The sequence below is a fragment of the Oncorhynchus masou genome, unplaced genomic scaffold (genome assembly GCF_036934945.1).
Source record: "Oncorhynchus masou masou isolate Uvic2021 unplaced genomic scaffold, UVic_Omas_1.1 unplaced_scaffold_1107, whole genome shotgun sequence".
Taxonomy (NCBI): domain Eukaryota; kingdom Metazoa; phylum Chordata; class Actinopteri; order Salmoniformes; family Salmonidae; genus Oncorhynchus; species Oncorhynchus masou.
In genome coordinates, this window is record NW_027016673.1 from 67,769 (window position 1) to 87,500 (window position 19,732).

At 47.3% G+C, this 19,732-nt stretch overlaps 1 protein-coding gene across 1 annotated transcript; it reads left to right on the top strand.

Annotated features, from left to right (window-relative positions):
• The first annotated feature begins 12,763 nt into the window (after positions 1-12,763).
• LOC135539019 (uncharacterized) lies at positions 12,764-14,011 on the top strand. Its single transcript, XM_064964906.1, has 2 exons — positions 12,764-13,050; positions 13,234-14,011. The coding sequence occupies exons 1-2, from the start codon at positions 12,764-12,766 to the stop codon at positions 14,009-14,011; spliced, it is 1,065 nt and encodes a 354-aa protein (XP_064820978.1).
• The last annotated feature ends 5,721 nt before the right edge of the window (positions 14,012-19,732 follow it).

Here is a 19,732-nt window from a genome sequence, read left to right on the forward strand (position 1 = left end):
TTTGAAAAATGAGCCAGAACGATAACATTGCGTCAAGTGGTCAGATGAGTTTGCTCGTGCAACAGAATTATGACAGCTATTGTTTTTTCCTCTCCTACTGTGAAAGACATTTGCGGTTGATATATTATCGATTATATATTTTAAAAACGTTTGACATGTTTCTGTGGACATTATGGATATTTTTGGGAATTTTCGTCTGCATTGTCGTGACCGCTCTTTCATGTGGATTTCTGAACATAACGCAACAAACAAACTGAGGTATTTGGATATAAAAATAATGTTTATGGAACAAAAGGAACATTTGTTGTGTAAGTGGGAGTCTTGTGAGTGAAAACATCCGTAGATCATCAAAGGTAAACAATTAATTTGATTGCTGTTTTGATTTTCGTGACCTAGCTACTTAATGCTTAGTGTACATAATGTTTTATTATGCTATCGATAAACTTACACAAACTCTTCGCTGTAAAGCATAATTTCAAAATCTGAGATAACAGGTGGATTAACAAAAGGCTAAGCTGTGTTTTGCAATATTGCACTTGTGATTTAATGAATATTCATATTTTTTAGTAATATTATTTGACAATTATCTCGCTTAAGGGATGGGTAGCGTCAAGAAGTTAAGGACCAACTTGCACATCATATATAAAATCTACTTTTTTGTATGATTTTGTTGATATATGTCTCTTGTAATTGTTACAACAATTTATTTAATCATCAACATATTTTAAATTATATCAATTATGCACTGAAGGTTGTGTTCCACAGCATGCACAAAGCCCTGTTACCAAAACGTATTTACCCTGGCAGGAAGAGAAAAAACATTGAGTCAAGTGTAACAACATTGAGTCATGAATAATTTAATAAATAAATTAAACATAATCCAAAACAAGAAACACGAACAACGCACAGACAGGAAACTGAAACAGAAACAGTGACTCCTGGGGACGGAACCAAAGGGAGTGACATATATAAAGTCAGACTCCCTAAATTGTATCTGCAGACTCCCTAAAATGTATCAGCATATCGATTGCGCCACCAGGGCTGGCAAAACCTTGGATCACTGTTATTCTAACTTCAGCGACGCATATAAGGCCCTGCCCCGCCCCCCTTTCGGAAAAGCTGACCACGACTCCATTTTGCTGATCCCTGCCTACAGACAGAAACTAAAACAAGAAGCCCCCACGCTGAGGTCTGTCCAACGCTGGTCCGACCAAGCTGATTCCACACTCCAAGACTGCTTCCACCACGTGGACTGGGATATGTTTCGTATTGCGTCAGGCAACAACATTGACGAATACGCTGATTCTGTGTGCGGGGTTCATTAGAACGTGTTGAAGATGTCGCTCCCATAGCAACGATTAAAACATTCCCTAACCAGAAACCGTGGATTGATGGCAGCATTCGTGAAACTGAAAGCGCGAACCACTGCTTTTAGTCAGAGCAAGGTGACTGGTAACATGACTGAATACAAACAGTGCAGCTATTCCCTCCGTAAGGCTATCAAACAAGCTAAGCGTCAGTATAGAGACAAAGTAGAATCTCAATTCAACGGCTCAGACACAAGAGGTATGTGGCAGGGTCTACAGTCAATCACGGACTATAAGATGAAATCCAGCTCAGTCACGGACCAGGATGTCTTGCTCCCAGGCAGACAAAATAACTTTTTTGCCCGCTTTGAGGACAATACAGTGCCACTGACACGACCCACTCCAATTTGCTTACCGCCCAAATAGGTCCACAGACGACGCAATCTCAACCACACTGCACACTGCCCTAACCCATCTGGACAAGAGGAATACCTATGTGAGAATGCTGTTCATCGACTACAGCTCGGCATTTAACACCATAGTACCCTCCAAGCTCGTCATCAAGCTCGAGACCCTGGGTCTCGACCCAGCCCTGTGCAACTGGGTACTGGACTTCCTGACGGGCCACCCCCAGGTGGTGAGGGTAGGCAACAACCTCTCCACCCCGCTGATCCTCAACACTGGGGCCCCACAAGGGTGCGTTCTGAGCCCTCTCCTGTACTCCCTGTTCACCCACGACTGTGCGGCAACGCACGCCTCCAACTCAATCATCAAGTTTGCGGACGACACAACAGTGGTAGGCTTGATTACCAACAACGACGAGACGGCCTACAGGGAGGAGGTTAGGGCCCTCGGAGTGTGGTGTCAGGACAATAACCTCACACTCAACGTCAACAAAACTAAGGAGATGATTGTGGACTTCAGGAAACAGCAGAGGGAACACCCCCCTATCCACATCGATGGAACAGTAGTGGAGAGGGTAGTAAGTTTTAAGTTCCTCAGCATACACATCACAGACAAACTAAATTGGTCCACTCACACAGACAGCATCGTGAAGAAGGCGCAGCAGCGCCTCTTCAACCTCAGGAGGCTGAAGAAATTCAGCTTGTCACCAAAAACACTCACAAACTTCTACAGATGCACAATCGAGAGCATCCTGGCGGGCTGTATCACCGCCTGTTACGGCAACTGCTCCGCCCACAACCGTAAGGCTCTCCAGAGGGTAGTGAGGTCTGCACAACGTATCACCGGGGGCAAACTACCTGCCCTCCAGGACACCTACACCACCCGATGTTACAGGAAGGCCATAAAGATCATCAAGGACAACACCCACCCGAGCCACTGCCTGTTCACCTCGCGATCATCCAGAAGGCGAGGTCAGTACAGGTGCATCAAAGCTGGGACCGAGAGACTGAAAAACAGCTTCTATCTCAAGGCCATCAGACTGTTAAACAGCAACCACTAACATCGAGTGGCTGCTGCCAGCACACTGACTCAATTCCAGCCACTTCAATAATGGGAATTGATGGGAAAGGATGTAAAATATATCACTAGCCACTTTAAACAATGCTACCTAATATAATGTTTACATACCCTATATTATTCATCTCATATGTATACGTATATAATGTACTCTATCATCTACTGCATCCTTATGTAATATATTTATCACTAGCCACTTTAACTATGCCACTTTGTTTACATACTCATCTCATATGTATATACTGTACTCGATACCATCTACTGTATATTGCCTATGCTGCTCTGCACCATCACTCATTCATATCTTTATGTACATATTCTATATCCCATTACACTGTGTATAAGATATTAGTTTTGGAATTGTTAGTTAGATTACTTGTTGGTTATTACTGCATTGTCGGAACTGGAAGCACAAGCATTTCGCTACACTCGCATTAACATCTGCTAACCATGTGTATGTGACAAATAAAATTTGATTTGATTTGATATAGGAATGAACCAAAGGGAGAGACATATATAGGGAAGGAACCAAAGGGAGAGACATATATAGGGAAGGAACCAAAGGGAGAGACATATATAGGGAAGGAACCAAAGGGAGTGACATATATAGGGAAGGAAACAAAGGGAGTGACATATATAGGGAAGGAAACAAAGGGAGAGACATATATAGGGAAGGAACCAAAGGGAGAGACATATATAGGGACGGAACCAAAGGGAGTGACATATATAGGGACGGAACCAAAGGGAGTGACATATATAAGGAAGGAACCAAAGGGAGAGACATATATAGGGAAGGAACCAAAGGGAGTGACATATATAGGGAAGGAACCAAAGGGAGAGACATATATAGGGACGGAACCAAAGGGAGTGACATATATAGGGAAGGAACCAAAGGGAGTGACATATATAGGGATGGAACCAAAGGGAGAGACATATATAGGGAAGGAACCAAAGGGAGTGACATATATAGAGAAGGAACCAAAGGAGGTGACATTTATAGAGAAGGAACCAAAGGGAGAGACATATATAGGGATGGAACCAAAGAAAGTGACATATATAGGGAAGGAACCAAAGGGAGTGACATCAATAGGGAAGGAACCAAAGGGAGTGACATCAATAGGGAAGGAACCAAAGGGAGAGACATATATAGGGAAGGAACCAAAGGGAGAGACATATATAGGGAAGGAACCAAAGAGAGAGACATATATAGAGAAGGAACCAAAGGGAGTGACATATATAGGGAAGGAACCAAAAGGAGTGATACATATAGGGAACAAACCAAAGGGAGTGATATATATAGGGAAGGAACCAAAGAGAGAGACATATATAGAGAAGGAACCAAAGGGAGTGACATATATAGGGAAGGAACCAAAAGGAGTGATACATATAGGGAACGAACCAAAGGGAGTGATATATATAGGGAAGGAACCAAAGAGAGAGACATAAATAGGGAAGGAACCAAAGGGAGTGACATCAATAGGGAAGGAACCAAAGGGAGTGACATATATAGGGAAGGAACCAAAGGGAGTGACATATATAGGGAAGGAACCAAAGGAAGTGACGATGGTGACAGGTAGGCCCCATAATGAGCAGCCTGGTTGTCAGGACCCGGTTACGAACCTGGGTCTCCTGAGTGAGAAACAGTCACTTAACCAACTGAGCCACGAATAGTCAGCAGAACCCAGAAGATGAGGCAAACACAGCAGTACTTAAGACGGTGTATTTAATAAAGTAAAAAGGAGAAGTCCTTAAATACAAAAATGGCAAATCCAAAAGGTGGTAGGAATAGCACAAAAAAGCCTCAAGAGACACTCAAAAACAAAAACAGAATTCCACAAGAGCATCCACCGGAATCGACAAGAAAACACAGAACACTAGGGCTGGGTGCTAACATACAAACACAGAGCACAGAACTGAGGGAAACTAAGGGTTTAAATACAATCAGGGGAAACGAGGTACAGGTGCAAATAACAATGGGGAACAAGGAAAAAACATAAGGTCAAAAAGCACAATGGGGGCATCTAGTGACCAAAACCCGGAACAACCCTGGCCAAATCCTGACAGAATCCCCCTAGGAACGGCTCCTGACGTTCCTACCAGCTCTCTCAGGGTGGAGGGCCCTGAACTGACGAATGAGGTCAGGATCCAGGATGTCTTTGGCAGGAACCCAGGAGCGCTCCTCGGGACCGTAGCCTTCCCAGTCCACCAGATACTGCCAGGACCGCTGCACCGGCGGGAATCCAGTATCCGATGGACGGTATAAGCCGGCTGGCCTCCAATGACACGAGGCGGAGGGGAGGTCTGTCTGCCGGGACAAGGGGAGAAAAAACAACAGGTTTTAACAATGAAATGTGAAATGTGGGATTAATCTTAAGGGATCTGGGTAAGTGTAGGCGATAAGAAACTGGGTTAACTCTCCTGGCAACCTTGAAGGGACCGATGTATTTTTGGGACAGCTTGCGAGACTCCACCCGTAGAGGTAAGTTTCTTGTGGAGAGCCAGACTCTCTGGCCGGGGCGCAGGGTAGGCCCGGGACGGCGACGTCTGTTGGCTTGTTGTTGGTACCTCTGTGAGGAACGCATAAGATTAAGACGGGTCTTCCTCCACATAAGCCGACAGCGTCTGACGAACTTCAAGGCTGAAGGCACTCTGACTTCTGCCTCCTGGTCCGGGAACAATGGAGGAGCATAGCCAAACTGACACTGTGGGGACATACCAGTGGAGGAGGAACGCAAGGTGTTGTGCGCGTATTCGGCCCAAACAATAAAGGATGACCATGTGGACGGGTTGTCACGAGTCATACATCAGAGGGTGGTTTCCAGCTCTTGATTCATCCTCTCTGTTTGGCCGTTGGACTCCGGATGGTACCCTGAAGATAGACTGGCAGAAGCCCCCATGAGTTGGCAGAAGGCCTTCCAAAACCTTGAGGCGAACTGGGGACCTCTGTCAGAAACCATATCTTGAGGAATGCCGAAGACTCGGAACACATGATTAATTACCAACTCAGCCGTTTCCTTGGCAGAAGGTAACTTAGTCAGAGGGACGAACCTGGCCGCCTTTGAAAACCTGTCGATTATGACTAGGATAGTAGTATTGCCATGGGATGGAGGAAGTCCAGTAATAAAGTCCAATGAGATATGGGACCAGGGTCTGTGGGGAACAGGTAAAGGGTGAAGGAGTCCTTGAGGGCGGAGGTGAGAAGATTTGCCCTGGCAGCACACGGGACAGGCATTGACAAAAGTGGCAACGTCTTCTCTTATGGTAGGCCACCAGAACTTACGCTGGATGAACTCCAAGGTGCGACCTACGCCCGGATGACAGGTGAGGCGAGAGGAGTGCCCCCACAGAAGGACCTGAGTCCTCACTGCCTTGGGGACAAACAACCGATTGGCAGGGCCTCCTTTAGGGTCCGGTTCGCTAGCTTGAGCACGTCTCACGGTATCCTCAACTTGCCACGAGATCGGAGCCACAATCTTAGCAGCAGGAAGGACAGGCATGTCCGTGTCATCTCGAATGGCAGGAGCGTAGACTCGGGACAGGGCATCCGGTTTGAGATTCTTCGACCCGGGCCGATAGGTGAGGATAAACTGGAATCGATTGAAGAAAAGAGACCATCTAGCTTGTCTAGAGTTCAACCGCTTCGCCTGCTGGATATACTCCAGATTTTTGTGGTCCGTAAGCACTTGAAACGGGTGAGAAGCCCCCTCGAGCCAGTGTCTCCATTCCTTCAATGCCATCTTAACCGCTAGGAGTTCACGATCCCCACATCGTAGTTCCTCTCAGTCGGGGTAAGCCGGTGTGAGAAGAAAGCGCACGGATGAAGCTTCTTGTCTTCACCCCTCTGAGACAGGACAGCTCCATCACCAACCTCTGATGCGTCTACCTCCACCACAAATGGTTCATCCGTAGTCGGTAGTATCAGGATGGGAGCAGAGAGAACGCGCTGCTTGAGTCCTTGGAAGGCCGTCTCAGCTTCTCTTCCCCACAAAAACCTTGCATTGCCACCCTTGGTTAAAGCTGAGAGAGGGGCTGCCACCAAGCTGAAGTTCGTGATGAACTTGCGGTAAAAGTTTGTGAAGCCCAGGAAACGCTGAACTTCCTTAACGGATTTGGGGGTGGGCCAATCCGCTACCGCCCCTACCTTCCTGGGGTCCATTTGGACTCGACCGGGTTCCACTACAAATCCCAGGAATTGTACTCGGGATGAATGGAATTCACATTTTTCCGGCTTAACGTACAGATGGCTGTCCAGGAGGCGTTTGAGTACTTGTCTGACATGCTTAGTGTGTTCTTGAAGGGAGCTCGAAAAGATGAGGATGTCATCCAAGTAAACAAACACAAATATGTTAAGCATATCCCTAAGCACATCGTTTATGAGTGCTTGGAACACCGCTGAGGCGTTGGTCAGGCCGAAGGGCATCACCAAGTATTCATAGTGACCAGTAGGCGTGTTGAAAGCGGTCTTCCACTCGTCACCAGGTCTGATCCGCACAAGATGGTATGCGTTCCGCAGGTCAAGCTTAGTGAAAACAACTGCTTCCTGGAGCAGCTCGAAGGCTGTGGCCATAAGGGGTAGCGGGTAACGGTTACGGACGGTTATGGCATTGAGTCCCCGGTAGTTGATGCAAGGACGTAATCCACCGTCTTTCTTGGCCACAAAGAAAAACCCTGCTCCCGCCGGGGAGGTGGATGGACGCATGAGGCCTGCTTCCAGAGCGTCCTTGATGTAGGTATCCATAGCAGCTCGTTCGGGTGGAGATAGGGAAAAGATCCGACCCTGGGGGGCAAGTGCCCGGAAACAGGTCGATGGGGCAATCGTAAGGTCTATGGGGTGGTAGCATGGTGGCCCTCTGTTTGCTAAACACCAGTTTGAGGTCATGGTAACACTCGGGAACTCGGGTCAGGTCGATGGATTCTAAAGACTCGGGAGTAGAACTCGGGGAATTCTGGAAAATACAAGTAGCTTGGCACGTAGGACCCCACTGCTTGATAGTGCCCACAGACCAGTCGATGTGAGGGTTATGGCTGTGAAGCCAGGGGTATCCAAGGACGAGAGGGAACTCGGAACAGGAGATCAAATGAAAGTTCATCAATTCCTGGTGTTGTGAAACTGAAAGTCGCAAGGAGGTAGTGACATGAGTGACAAGTCCAGATCCCAAAGGGCTTCCATCCAATGTAGTGACCCTCATGGGTTCACTTAGAGGTTCAGAGGGAACGCCATTCTCCTTCGCCCAGACACCATCCATGAAGTTACCTGCGGCTCCAGAGTCTACCAAGGCTTGAAGGTGAAGCTTGTGGTTGTCCCAGGAGAGGGTGACTGGAATGAGCAGATGGGAGTTGGACGGATGGGGAGGAGGTTATGTTTCCCGTTACAGTTCCCCCGGTCTGTACGGGACAGAGCGTTTCCTGGAGCCCGGGACACGTGGAACGGAAATGGCCCGGTTTGCCGCAATATAGACAGCGTCGCTCCCTCATCCGGCGGTCTCTCTCAGCCTGGGAGATGCGTCCAATCTGCATGGGTTCCGATGGAGCCAGCGAGGATAAAGGTGGGGACTCGGAGCTGGGACTGATAGGGGCTAGAGGTCTACGGTTGAGTTCTCTCTCTCAGACGCTGGTCAATGCGTGAGGCCAACTTGATCAGGGACTCGAGATTGTCCGGTGGTTCCCGAGTGGCCAGTTCATCTTGGATAGTGTCGGAAAGGCCTTTCAGAAAGCACACCGTGAGCGCTCGTTGTTCCAGCCACTTGCTGCTGCCACCGTGCGGAACTGGATGGCATAGTCCGTCACGCTGCGCCAACCTTGGTGGAGAGTCAGGAGCTGTTTGGCTGAGTCAGAACCACTGCTTGGGCCTTGAAACACTCGTTTGAATTCCTCAGCAAAGGCAGAGTAGCTGGCACAGCAGGAACTATGGGCATCCCACACAGCAGTAGCCCAGGCCAGGGCTTTTTCCGACAGCAGGGTGATGATATAAGCGATCTTAGACCGGTCGGTGGGAAACGACGAGGGTTGTAGTTCAAAGGAGAGAGAACATTGGGTGAGAAACCCTTTACAAGCACTTGGATCACCTGAGAACCGTTGGGGAGGTGGAAGACGAGGTTCAGCCAGGGGGTTAACTGCCATGGGTACGTGAATCTGAGGTACTGGGACGCGAACTGTTGCCGGGGTAAGACGATCAGATATTTGCTTAATGGAAGTCAGCATCTCCGACAGAAGATGAGAATGTCTAGCCATTAAGGCCTCTTGCTGAATCAGGGCGGCTTCGTGGCGTTGGACAGTCTCCTGGTGGTGGGACAGCATGGCAAAAAGGTCCTGGGAACTGGCTGCCTCTGGGTTCATTTTTGGCTCTGTGTTTCTGTCAGGACCCGGTTACGAACCTGGGTCTCCGGAGTGAGAAACAGTCACTTAACCAACTGAGCCACGAATAGTCAGCAGAACCCAGAAGATGAGGCAGACACAGCAGTACTTAAGACGGTGTATTTAATAAAGTAAAAAGGAGAAGTCCTTAAATACAAAAATGGCAAATCCAAAAGGTGGTAGGAATAGCACAAAAAAGCCTCAAGAGACACTCAAAAACAAAAACAGAATTCCACAAGAGCATCCACCGGAATCGACAAGAAAACACAGAACACTAGGGCTGGGTGCTAACATACAAACACAGAGCACAGAACTGAGGGAAACTAAGGGTTTAAATACAATCAGGGGAAACGAGGTACAGGTGCAAATAATAATGGGGAACAAGGGAAAAAACATAAGGTCAAAAAGCACAATGGGGCCATCTAGTGACCAAAACCCGGAACAACCCTGGCCAAATCCTGACACCGGTGACCAATAGTCCAGAGGGCGAGCACACGTGACAGACACAGAGGAAATGACATCATCAAGCATTTTGTTTTACACCCTGGGTAGACCAAAGGCAAGTCCCTTCTTCTATTTTTCATAGTTTCCCCAAAATCTTTTCAGCCTTGATTGAGTGACTCCAACCAACAAAGCCCTGTTCCTCATATTTTTCAAAACAGACATTTACATTTTTCATAGTTTTCTGTTTTTATTTAATGAACTTAGTTTGTATAACTAAGTTTTCCACAGCTAGCATCTATTCCTGAGAAGAAGATAACATTCCGGATCCCTCCGGAACTTTCATTACGCACACCTGGCCCCCATTCCCACGGATTCTATTTGTATTATGTGCCCAGGGTGGGGTCGATTACTTTTCCAATGTCCGTTGGTTCGTATGAGTACCTTGTCTGTGTTGTTTTGGCTTTCATGCAGTGTGTATTGTGCAGATGATTACTGGTCTCGTCCCGTGTCCTGGGAGAAGCTCTGCCAAAGAGGAACCTCGATTTTGAAGTTTGACCAACAAAACTGTCTATCATATTCACGGTTCTGAACACCTCGTCCCCTTACCGGGTTGTGCATCCAACATTGGCAGATCGTGACTCGTGCAAACAACATGAAAATCTAGGTTTTATTTTATTGTATTTATTATTATTATAATTTTTTGTAATTTTATCCCTTTTCTCCCCAATTTCGTGGTATCCAATTGTTTTAGTAGCTACTATCTTGTCTTATCGCTACAACTTCCGTATGGGCTCGGGAGAGACAAAAGTTGAAAGTCATGTGTCCTCCGATACAAAACCCAACCAGCCGCACTGCTTCTTAACACAGCGCACATCCAACCCGGAAGCCAGCCACACCAACGTGTCGGAGGAAACGCCGTGCACCTGGCAAACTTGGTTAGCGTGCACTGCGCCCGGCCCGCCATAGGAGTCGCTGGTGCACGATGAGATAAGGACATCCCTACCGACCAAGCCATCCCTAACCCGGACGACTCTAGGCCAATTGTGCGTCGCCCCACGGACCTCCCGGTCGCGGCCGGTTACGACAGAGCCTGGGCGCAAATCCAGAGTCTCTGATGGCAGTACAGCGCCCTTAACCACTGAGCCACACGGGAGGCCTTATTTTATTTATTGACAACAAGAAGCCTGACACGTGACATCACGTGTGACATCACAAGTAAGCAATGTGTGTGAGGAATGCAGCAATGATGACTACATCCTCCAAAGCCACTACAGAGCCACCTGTCACATCTCCTACCTTCAGTGGGCTCGCTGTGGACAAAGAGCACAAAAAAAGGTTCCCGGAGCAGCCTCAAAGATCACGTTGAACAAAAAACAAGAAAACAAATGTTGAACGAATCCACCCGAAGAAGAACTGATGGAAACTTTTGAACATTTTGCTCCAGAAGTTCAGGCACCATCTCTATAACATCAGACAGCAAATCTGCGTTTCTCACAGGTCCCAGCAGCTGAACCTCCCTGTAAATTAACGTGCATGTTGACTTCTCTGAGAACTACGGCTGCAAGTACAGCGCTCAAGTACAAGCTGTCCATGTTGATTCATCACACCAACAGGCCACTATGCACACTGGGGGTTTACTGTGCATCACACCAACAGGTCACTATGCACACTGGGGGTTTACTGTGCATCACACCAACAGGCCGCTATGCACACTGGAGTTTACTGTGCATCACACCAACAGGCCGCTATGCACACTGGGGGTTTACTGTCCATCACACCAACAGGCCACTATGCACACTGGGGGTTTACTGTGCATCACACCAACAGGCCGCTATGCACACTGGGGGTTTACTGTGCATCACACCAACAGGCCGCTATGCACACTGGGGGTTTACTGTGCATCACACCAACAGGCCGCTATGCACACTGGGGGTTTACTGTCCATCACACCAACAGGCCACTATGCACACTGGGGGTTTACTGTGCATCACACCAACAGGCCGCTATGCACACTGGGGGTTTACTGTGCATCACACCAACAGGCCACTATGCACACTGGGGGTTTACTGTGCATCACACCAACAGGCCACTATGCACACTGGAGTTTACTGTGCATCACACCAACAGGCCACTATGCACACTGGAGTTTACTGTGCATCACACCAACAGGTCACTATGCACACTGGGGTTTACTGTGCATCACACCAACAGGCCACTATGCACACTGGGGGTTTACTGTCCATCACACCAACAGGCCACTATGCACACTGGGGGTTTACTGTGCATCACACCAACAGGCCACTATGCACACTGGGGTTTTACTGTGCATCACACCAACAGGTCACTATGCACACTGGGGGTTTACTGTGCATCACACCAACAGGTCACTATGCACACTGGGGGTTTACTGTGCATCACACCAACAGGCCACTATGCACACTGGGGTTTACTGTGCATCACACCAACAGGTCACTATGCACACTGGGGGTTTACTGTGCATCACACCAACAGGCCACTATGCACACTGGGGGTTTACTGTGCATCACACCAACAGGCCACTATGCACACTGGAGTTTACTGTGCATCACACCAACAGGTCACTATGCACACTGGAGTTTACTGTGCATCACACCAACAGGTCACTATGCACACTGGGGTTTACTGTGCATCACACCAACAGGTCACTATGCACACTGGGGTTTACTGTGCATCACACCAACAGGTCACTATGCACACTGGAGTTTACTGTGCATCACACCAACAGGTCACTATGCACACTGGGGTTTACTGTGTGGGAGGGGGGGGCATCTGACCATACCTCCTTCTGTATCGGCATCCAGACTGAAGGGACCACCTGCCAAACGGAAGCACCTGGAGCCCATCCCGAGGGAAATCCGATGGAGATGCCAGGATGTGACAACCATCCCTTTTTGTTTTTTTAAGCGACTGTCCCTGCACACAGGACAGAGGCAGAGTGGTGATGTTTTTCTCCCCCTCGTTTGTACTGAAATGTTCAAGAAGGGGTTTTACAAGAGGAATCTGGAACTACTTTGAAGCCAGTGGAAGGAGGCACATCGAAGAGGAGGGCCGACAGGCTTGTAAAGCCAAAGGGTTTTATATGCCCACGTCATTGTCCCTGTACCAAGCTCTGAGCGAGGAAACAACCCAAGGAGAACATGTTTTACAAGAAGGAGCAAGCTGTGGAGGAAGCTGTGGAGGAAGCTGTGGAGGAAGCTGTGGAGGACGCTGTGGAGGAAGCTGTGGAGGAAGCTGTGGAGGAAGCTGTGGAGGAAGCTGTGGAGGACGCTGTGAAGGAAGCTGTGAGGGAAGCTGTGGAGGAAGCTGTGGAGGAAGCTGTGAAGGAAGCCGTGGAGGAAGCTGTGGAGGAAGCTGTGGAGGACGCTGTGAAGGAAGCTGTGAGGGAAGCTGTGGAGGAAGCTGTGGAGGAAGCTGTGAAAGAAATGCCAGCTACACCTTCCAGCCGTTACCGTCCACAATGAGGCTCCACCAGGTGGTCACTCTTTCACCTGGGGAAAGGTTCTGTACCGAGACGTCAGCTGCATGTGGTTCTGCAACAGGGAATATGGAGTGTGATTTCCAAAGGGCTTCAGCTTTAATCCCCCAGATGAAGACCCCCCCTACACAGCACACCAAGACCCCCCCTACACAGCACACCAAGACCCCCCCCCCCCCGACACAGCACACCAAGACCCCCCCCCGACACAGCACACCAAGACCCCCCCGACACAGCACACCAAGACCCCCTACACAGCACACCAAGACCCCCCTACACAGCACACGAAGACCCCCTACACAGCACACCAAGACCCCCCTACACAGCACACCAAGACCCCCCTGACACAGCACACAAAGACCCCCTGACACAGCACACAAAGACCCCCCTACACAGCACACCAGGACCCCCCTACACAGCACACAAAGACCCCCCTACACAGCACACCAAGATCCCCCCTACACAGCACACAAAGACCCCCCTACACAGCACACCAGGACCCCCCTACACAGCACACAAAGACCCCCCTACACAGCACACCAAGATCCCCCCTACACAGCACACAAAGACCCCCTACACAGCACACCAAGACCCCCTACACAGCACACAAAGACCCCCCTACACAGCACACCAAGACCCCCTACACAGCACACAAAGACCCCCTACACAGCACACCAAGACCCCCCTACACAGCACACCAAGACCCCCTACACAGCACACAAAGACCCCCCTACACAGCACACCAAGACCCCCTACACAGCACACCAAGACCCCCCGACACAGCACACGAAGACCCCCCTACACAGCACACCAAGACCCCCCCCCCGACACAGCACACCAAGACACCCCCTCCCTACACAGCACACAAGAAGACCCCCCCCCCTACACCAGGGATCATCCAAAAGGTTAATAAGACCCACTGACAGGTGTAATGTGTGAATAGTGTGTGTGTGTGTGGGGGGGGGGTAAACCATTTATTTTTTACCATATCGTTTTTATTAAAGTAATCTTGAAATGATTTTCTCAGCTCACCAGGGTTTAACCTATTGTCCTTTTAATAGTTTGATTAAATGCATATTTGACATATTTGAACAAATATTTGAAAATAAAATCTGAAAAATCTGAAACATGCGGCAATTGAAATGTTGCTTAAATTAATATAAGTCAAATCTTATCTGAAATTAAATGAGTGTTCAACGTGAATGTGACTTTCTTTACTTAATAATAGTAAAGTATTTATTAAACAATATTTTAAAAATATATATTTCAAATCTGAAATTAAATGTTTAACAAATACTTTACTATTATTAAGTAAAGAAAGTCACATTCACATTGAATACAATATTTAAAAAATCTATATTTTTTTCAGGTTCCTGAGTGTAGCAAGGTTGCGCCAAGCATGTTCATTATATTAATAAACAAATGAAAGATCTCATGAAAATCCTGAGCTGGACAAATCAAATTATTTGTATTACCTGTTTTTTCTTAAATACATAACAGTAAATGATGAAATCAATACATTTTTTAAAAGTGTTGATGCCTTAAATGATCCTCCAAATTTTTGTGGAATAACTACAACCTTGTTGATCCATCCTCAGTTTTTTTCCTATCACAGACATTAAAACTCTGTTTTAAAATCACCGTTAGCCTCATGGTGAAATCCCTGAGCAGTTACTTTCTCCATTATCTGAGTTAGGAAGGACGCCTGTATCTTTGTAGTGACTGGGTGAAACACCACCCACAGTGTCATTAATAACCTCACCGTGTTCAAAGGGATATTTCGTATCTTTGTAGTGACTGGGTGATACACCACCCACAGTGTCATTAATAATCTCACCGTGTTCAAAGGGATATTTAGTATCTTTGTAGTGACTGGGTGATACACCACCCACAGTGTCATTAATAACCTCACCTTCTTCAAAGGGATATTTAGTATCTTTGTAGTGACTGGGTGATACACCACCCACAGTGTCATTAGTAACCTCACCGTCTTCAAAGGGATACTTAGTATCTTTGTAGTGACTGGGTGATACACCACCCACAGTGTCATTAATAACCTCACCGTGTTCAAAGGGATACTTAGTATCTTTGTAGTGACACACCACCCACAGTGTCATTAATAACCTCACCATGTTCAAAGGGATACTTAGTATCTTTGTAGTGACTGGGTGATACACCACCCACAGTGTCATTAATAACCTCACCGTGATCAAAGGGATATTTAGTGTCTTTGTAGTGACTGGGTGATACACCACCCACAGTGTCATTAATAACCTCACCGTGATCAAAGGGATACTTAGTATCTTTGTAGTGACTGGGTGATACACCACCCATAGTGTCATTAATAACCTCAGGGTAACCACCAGGCTACCTGCCTCCTCTAACCACCAGGTTAACTGCCTCCTCTAACCACCAGGTTACCTGCCTCCTCTAACCACCAGGTTATCTGCCTCCTCTAACCACCAGGTTACCTGCCACCTATAACCACCAGGTTACCTGCCACCTATAACCACCAGGTTATCTGCCTCCTCTAACCACCAGGTTACCTGCCTCCTCTAACCACCAGGCTACCTGCCTCCTCTAACCACCAGGTTACCTGCCTCCTCTAACCACCAGGCTACCTGCCTCCTCTAACCACCAGGTTTCCTGATGCCCCACATGAAGTTAGAGTTAGACCTACACTCTTTAAAACAGTGGTATGTAGAATCTAGAAGAGTTCTTCAGCTGTCCTGTAGGAGAACCCTTTGAAGAACCCTTTTGGTTCCAGGTAGAACCCTTTTGGTTCCAGGTAGAACCATTTCGGTTCCATGTAGAACCCAAAACGTGGAATCAAAAAGAGTTCTCCTATTGGGGCTGCTGAAGAACCCTGCTGGTCTGCTGTTTTTCCAGGCTGCACTTACACTCACCCGGTATCCAACCACACATGGCTTGAAATTAGGTCACTGGTCGAGTGTGTGCAGAAAGCTGCCTAGTTTAAATATCAACAGTACATACCATCTGATTAATCCAAACACTTGATTTACATTATCATCAATGTTGGGTCTGATTGGCTGATACACTAAGCAGAAAGACAGAGAGGAGCGGCTGAATCAACCACCCTCGCTACGACCCAACTCCACCCCTTCCTCCGCCGGTAGCAGAAACACAGGTATTTTAGACTAGCTAACCACCTGATATCCTGTCAACCAGCCAACCATCCAGCCAGCCAGCCAGCCAACCAACCATCCAACCATCCATCCATCCAACCAGCCAGCCAACCAGCCAACCAGCCAACCAGCCAACCATCCAGTCAGCCAGCCAGGCAGCCAACCAACCAGCCAGTCAGCCAGCCAGCCAGCCAGCCAGCCTGCCAACCAGCCATTCAGTAGGCAAGCCAGCCAGCCATTCAGCCAACCATCCAGCCAGCCAGTCAACCATCCAGCCAGCCAGCCAGCCAGCCAACCAACCATCCAACCATCCAGCCAGCCAAACAGCCAGCCAGCCACGTTTAGTTCACATGTCCAAACGCTGGCACCAGTCCAGGCGAACTCGGACGAAAACTTCAAAAAGTTATATTCCAGGTCGAATAAACTGGTCAAACTAAGTAGAGAATCAATCTTCAGGATGTTGTTATCATATATATCCAATAATGTTCCAACCGGAGCATTAGTTTTTGTCTACACAGTAATAGAAAGCATGGCGATATCATGAGAAATGCGCCTGACCAGGAACTGGCATTCTGCCAGACCACTGACTCCAATAGCTGCCATCCGGTCCCAAATCACACTAGAGGCTTCATTCCACGTTCTACTGAGTGTTGACATCTAGTGGAAGGAGTAGGAAGTGCAAACAGATCCATATCTTACTGGGAGGTGAAGAGGCGATGAGTTGAAAATTCAACAGCCCCAGAATTTCCACTTCCTGTTTGGAAGTTTGCCTGCCATATGAGTTCACAGACATAATTCAAACAGTTTTAGAAACTTCAGAGTGTTTTCTATCAAATAGTAATAATAATAATATGCATATATTAGCATCTGGGACAGAGTAGGAGGCAGTTCACTATGGGCACTCAATTCATCCAAAGTGAAAATGCTGCCCCTTATCCCTAAAAAGTTTAACCATCAATAATGATAAACCACCCGGTGGGACACTTTTGAGAATGGTAGCAGACTGTATTACCACCAGGTATAGACAACCTAGATGGTAAACTATAGAGAATGGTAGCAGACTGTATTACCACGAGGTATAGACAACCATGATGGGGAACTATAGATAATGGTAGCAGACTGTATTGACACCCCTATTTGTCAGATCTTTAACCAAAAACCTAAAGGAGTTGGTGTGTCCACAGGCGTGGAAGGAAGTTAAACCAATTCCACTGCCTAAAAATAGTAAAGCACCCTTTGCTTGCTCTAACAGCCAACCAATCAGTTTGCTGCCTGTTCTTAGTAAACTGACAGAGAGAATTGTGTTTTTCAAATACAATGGTATTTTTCAGAGAACGACAACTAACTTTCAGCATGCCCGTAGAGAAGGGCACTCAACTTGTACGGCACTGACTCAGATGACTGATGATTGGTTAAAATAAATGGATAATGAGATGATAGTTGGAGCTGTACTGTTAGATTTCAGTGCAGCATTTGACGTTATTGATCATCACTTGTTATTAAAAAAAATGAACATACATCATGTCCCATCACGTGGTTGGAGAGTTATTTATCCACTAGAACCCGGAGAGTGTTCTTCAATGGAAGCTTCTCTAACATCAGATAACAGATATGTACAGTGCGGTGTCCCTCAGGGCAGTTCCTTTGGGCCATTAATGTTCTCTATTCTTTACGCAGCTAGAATGAATCTGTATGCGGATGGTTCCACACTCTACATGTCAACATCTGAATCCAGTGAGGTCACTGACATTCTAAATAAGGAGTTCCAGTCAGTATCAGAATGTTTAATACTAAACTGAATAAAATTAAAATAATTGTGTTTGGTTCAAAACATTCTCTAAGACCTAAACCTCAAATGGAGTTGTACATTAAGGGTGTTACCACAGATAGAACAATGAGACAGATATTTCACTGGATGTTTTCACACAGTACCAAATATGGAATTGAGAGGAAGCCCAGTAGCCGGCAGTGGGAGATGGAACGAGATGGATTTTGGCCTAGATTCTGCACATTTTATCATCAATGAAACATTTTATCTCAATGCAGTTTTCTGTTCCCAGAACTAAAATCTGTTATGAACATATTGGACTAAGTTTTGAAGACTTTACACATTTCCAGAGTTTTTTTAAATCACGTTGTTTTGAAAGACTGCAAAGGTGATTTGAGTTATTGAAAACAGAGTAGGTGTTCCATAAAGGAATTATGCAGATGCGTGTTAGAACTGGCCAATAGGATCTCGCTAGCTCGTTCTTGGCTCTGTCCACCTCCTTGCTTGTTCTGCCAGGGTGTGATCTGTCTTGGTGTAGTTATAAAACTCTTTGGTCTGACCGTTGGGCAAGTTGAGGAAAATAAACATTGGATGGTCAATTTCCATGGTCAAGTCATATTGACAGAGTTGTTGTGAAGAAATGTTCTGCGTTTTTTACACAAAAATCTATTGTACGAATTGTTAAGGTTCTGATCTTTTGCCATCTTGATTACTGTCTGCTAATATGGTTAAGTGCAGCAAAGAAAGACCTAGCAAAACTGCAGCTGGCTCCAAACAGAGAAGCCTTGCTCTTAACACTAGAACTGCTAAAGCAGTCATATTGACTGCTCATGAATTCATTTATTTTATTACTCTGACATTTTTAAATGCCACCTTCCGTTCTTTACTTTCTTTACTTTTTTAAATAAGAATAGATTACACATTCCCGTTATTAGAATTGTAATATGTCCTCCCGAGGGGCGCAGCGGTCTAAGGCACTGCATTGCTACAGACCTGGGTTCGTTCATAGGCTGTCACACAACTGGCCTAGCGTCGTCCGTGTTAGGAGTGGGTTTGGCCCAGCGTTGTCTGGGTTAGGAGTGGGTTTGGCCCAGCGTCATCCGGGTTAGGGGAGGCTTTGGGCCAGCGTCATCCGGGTTAGGGGAGGCTTTGGGCCAGCGTCATCCGGGTTAGGGGAGGCTTTGGGCCAGGGTCATCCGGGTTAGGGGAGGCTTTGGCCCAGGGTCGTCTGGGTTAGGGGAGGCTTTGGGCCAGCGTTATCCGGGTTAGGGGAGGGTTCGGTCAGCGTCAACCGGCCGTCCGGGATTTCCTTGTCTCATCGCGCTCTAGCGACTCATTGTGGCTGGCCGGGCGCTACAAGCTGACCCTGGTCGGCCTGCTGGACGGTGTTTCCGCTGACACATTGGTGCGGCTGTCTTCCGGGTTAAGCGAGCAGTGTGTCAAGAACAGTGCGGGTTGGCAGGGTCGTGTTTCTGAGGATGCATGGCTCTCAACCTTTGCCTCTCCCGAATCCGTGCGGGAGTTGCAGAGATTGGCCAAGACCTTAACGACCAATTGGAGAGAGAAATTATTATTATAATAATAAATAAATATTTAAATTTCACAAACAGACTGGAGTTACAGCCAGTTTTAGGAGGACATGGTCTTATTTTAATGGTTTTCCCTTCTCCTGACAGCATGGCATGTCCTTCTCCAGACAGCAGGGCTTCTCCTTCTC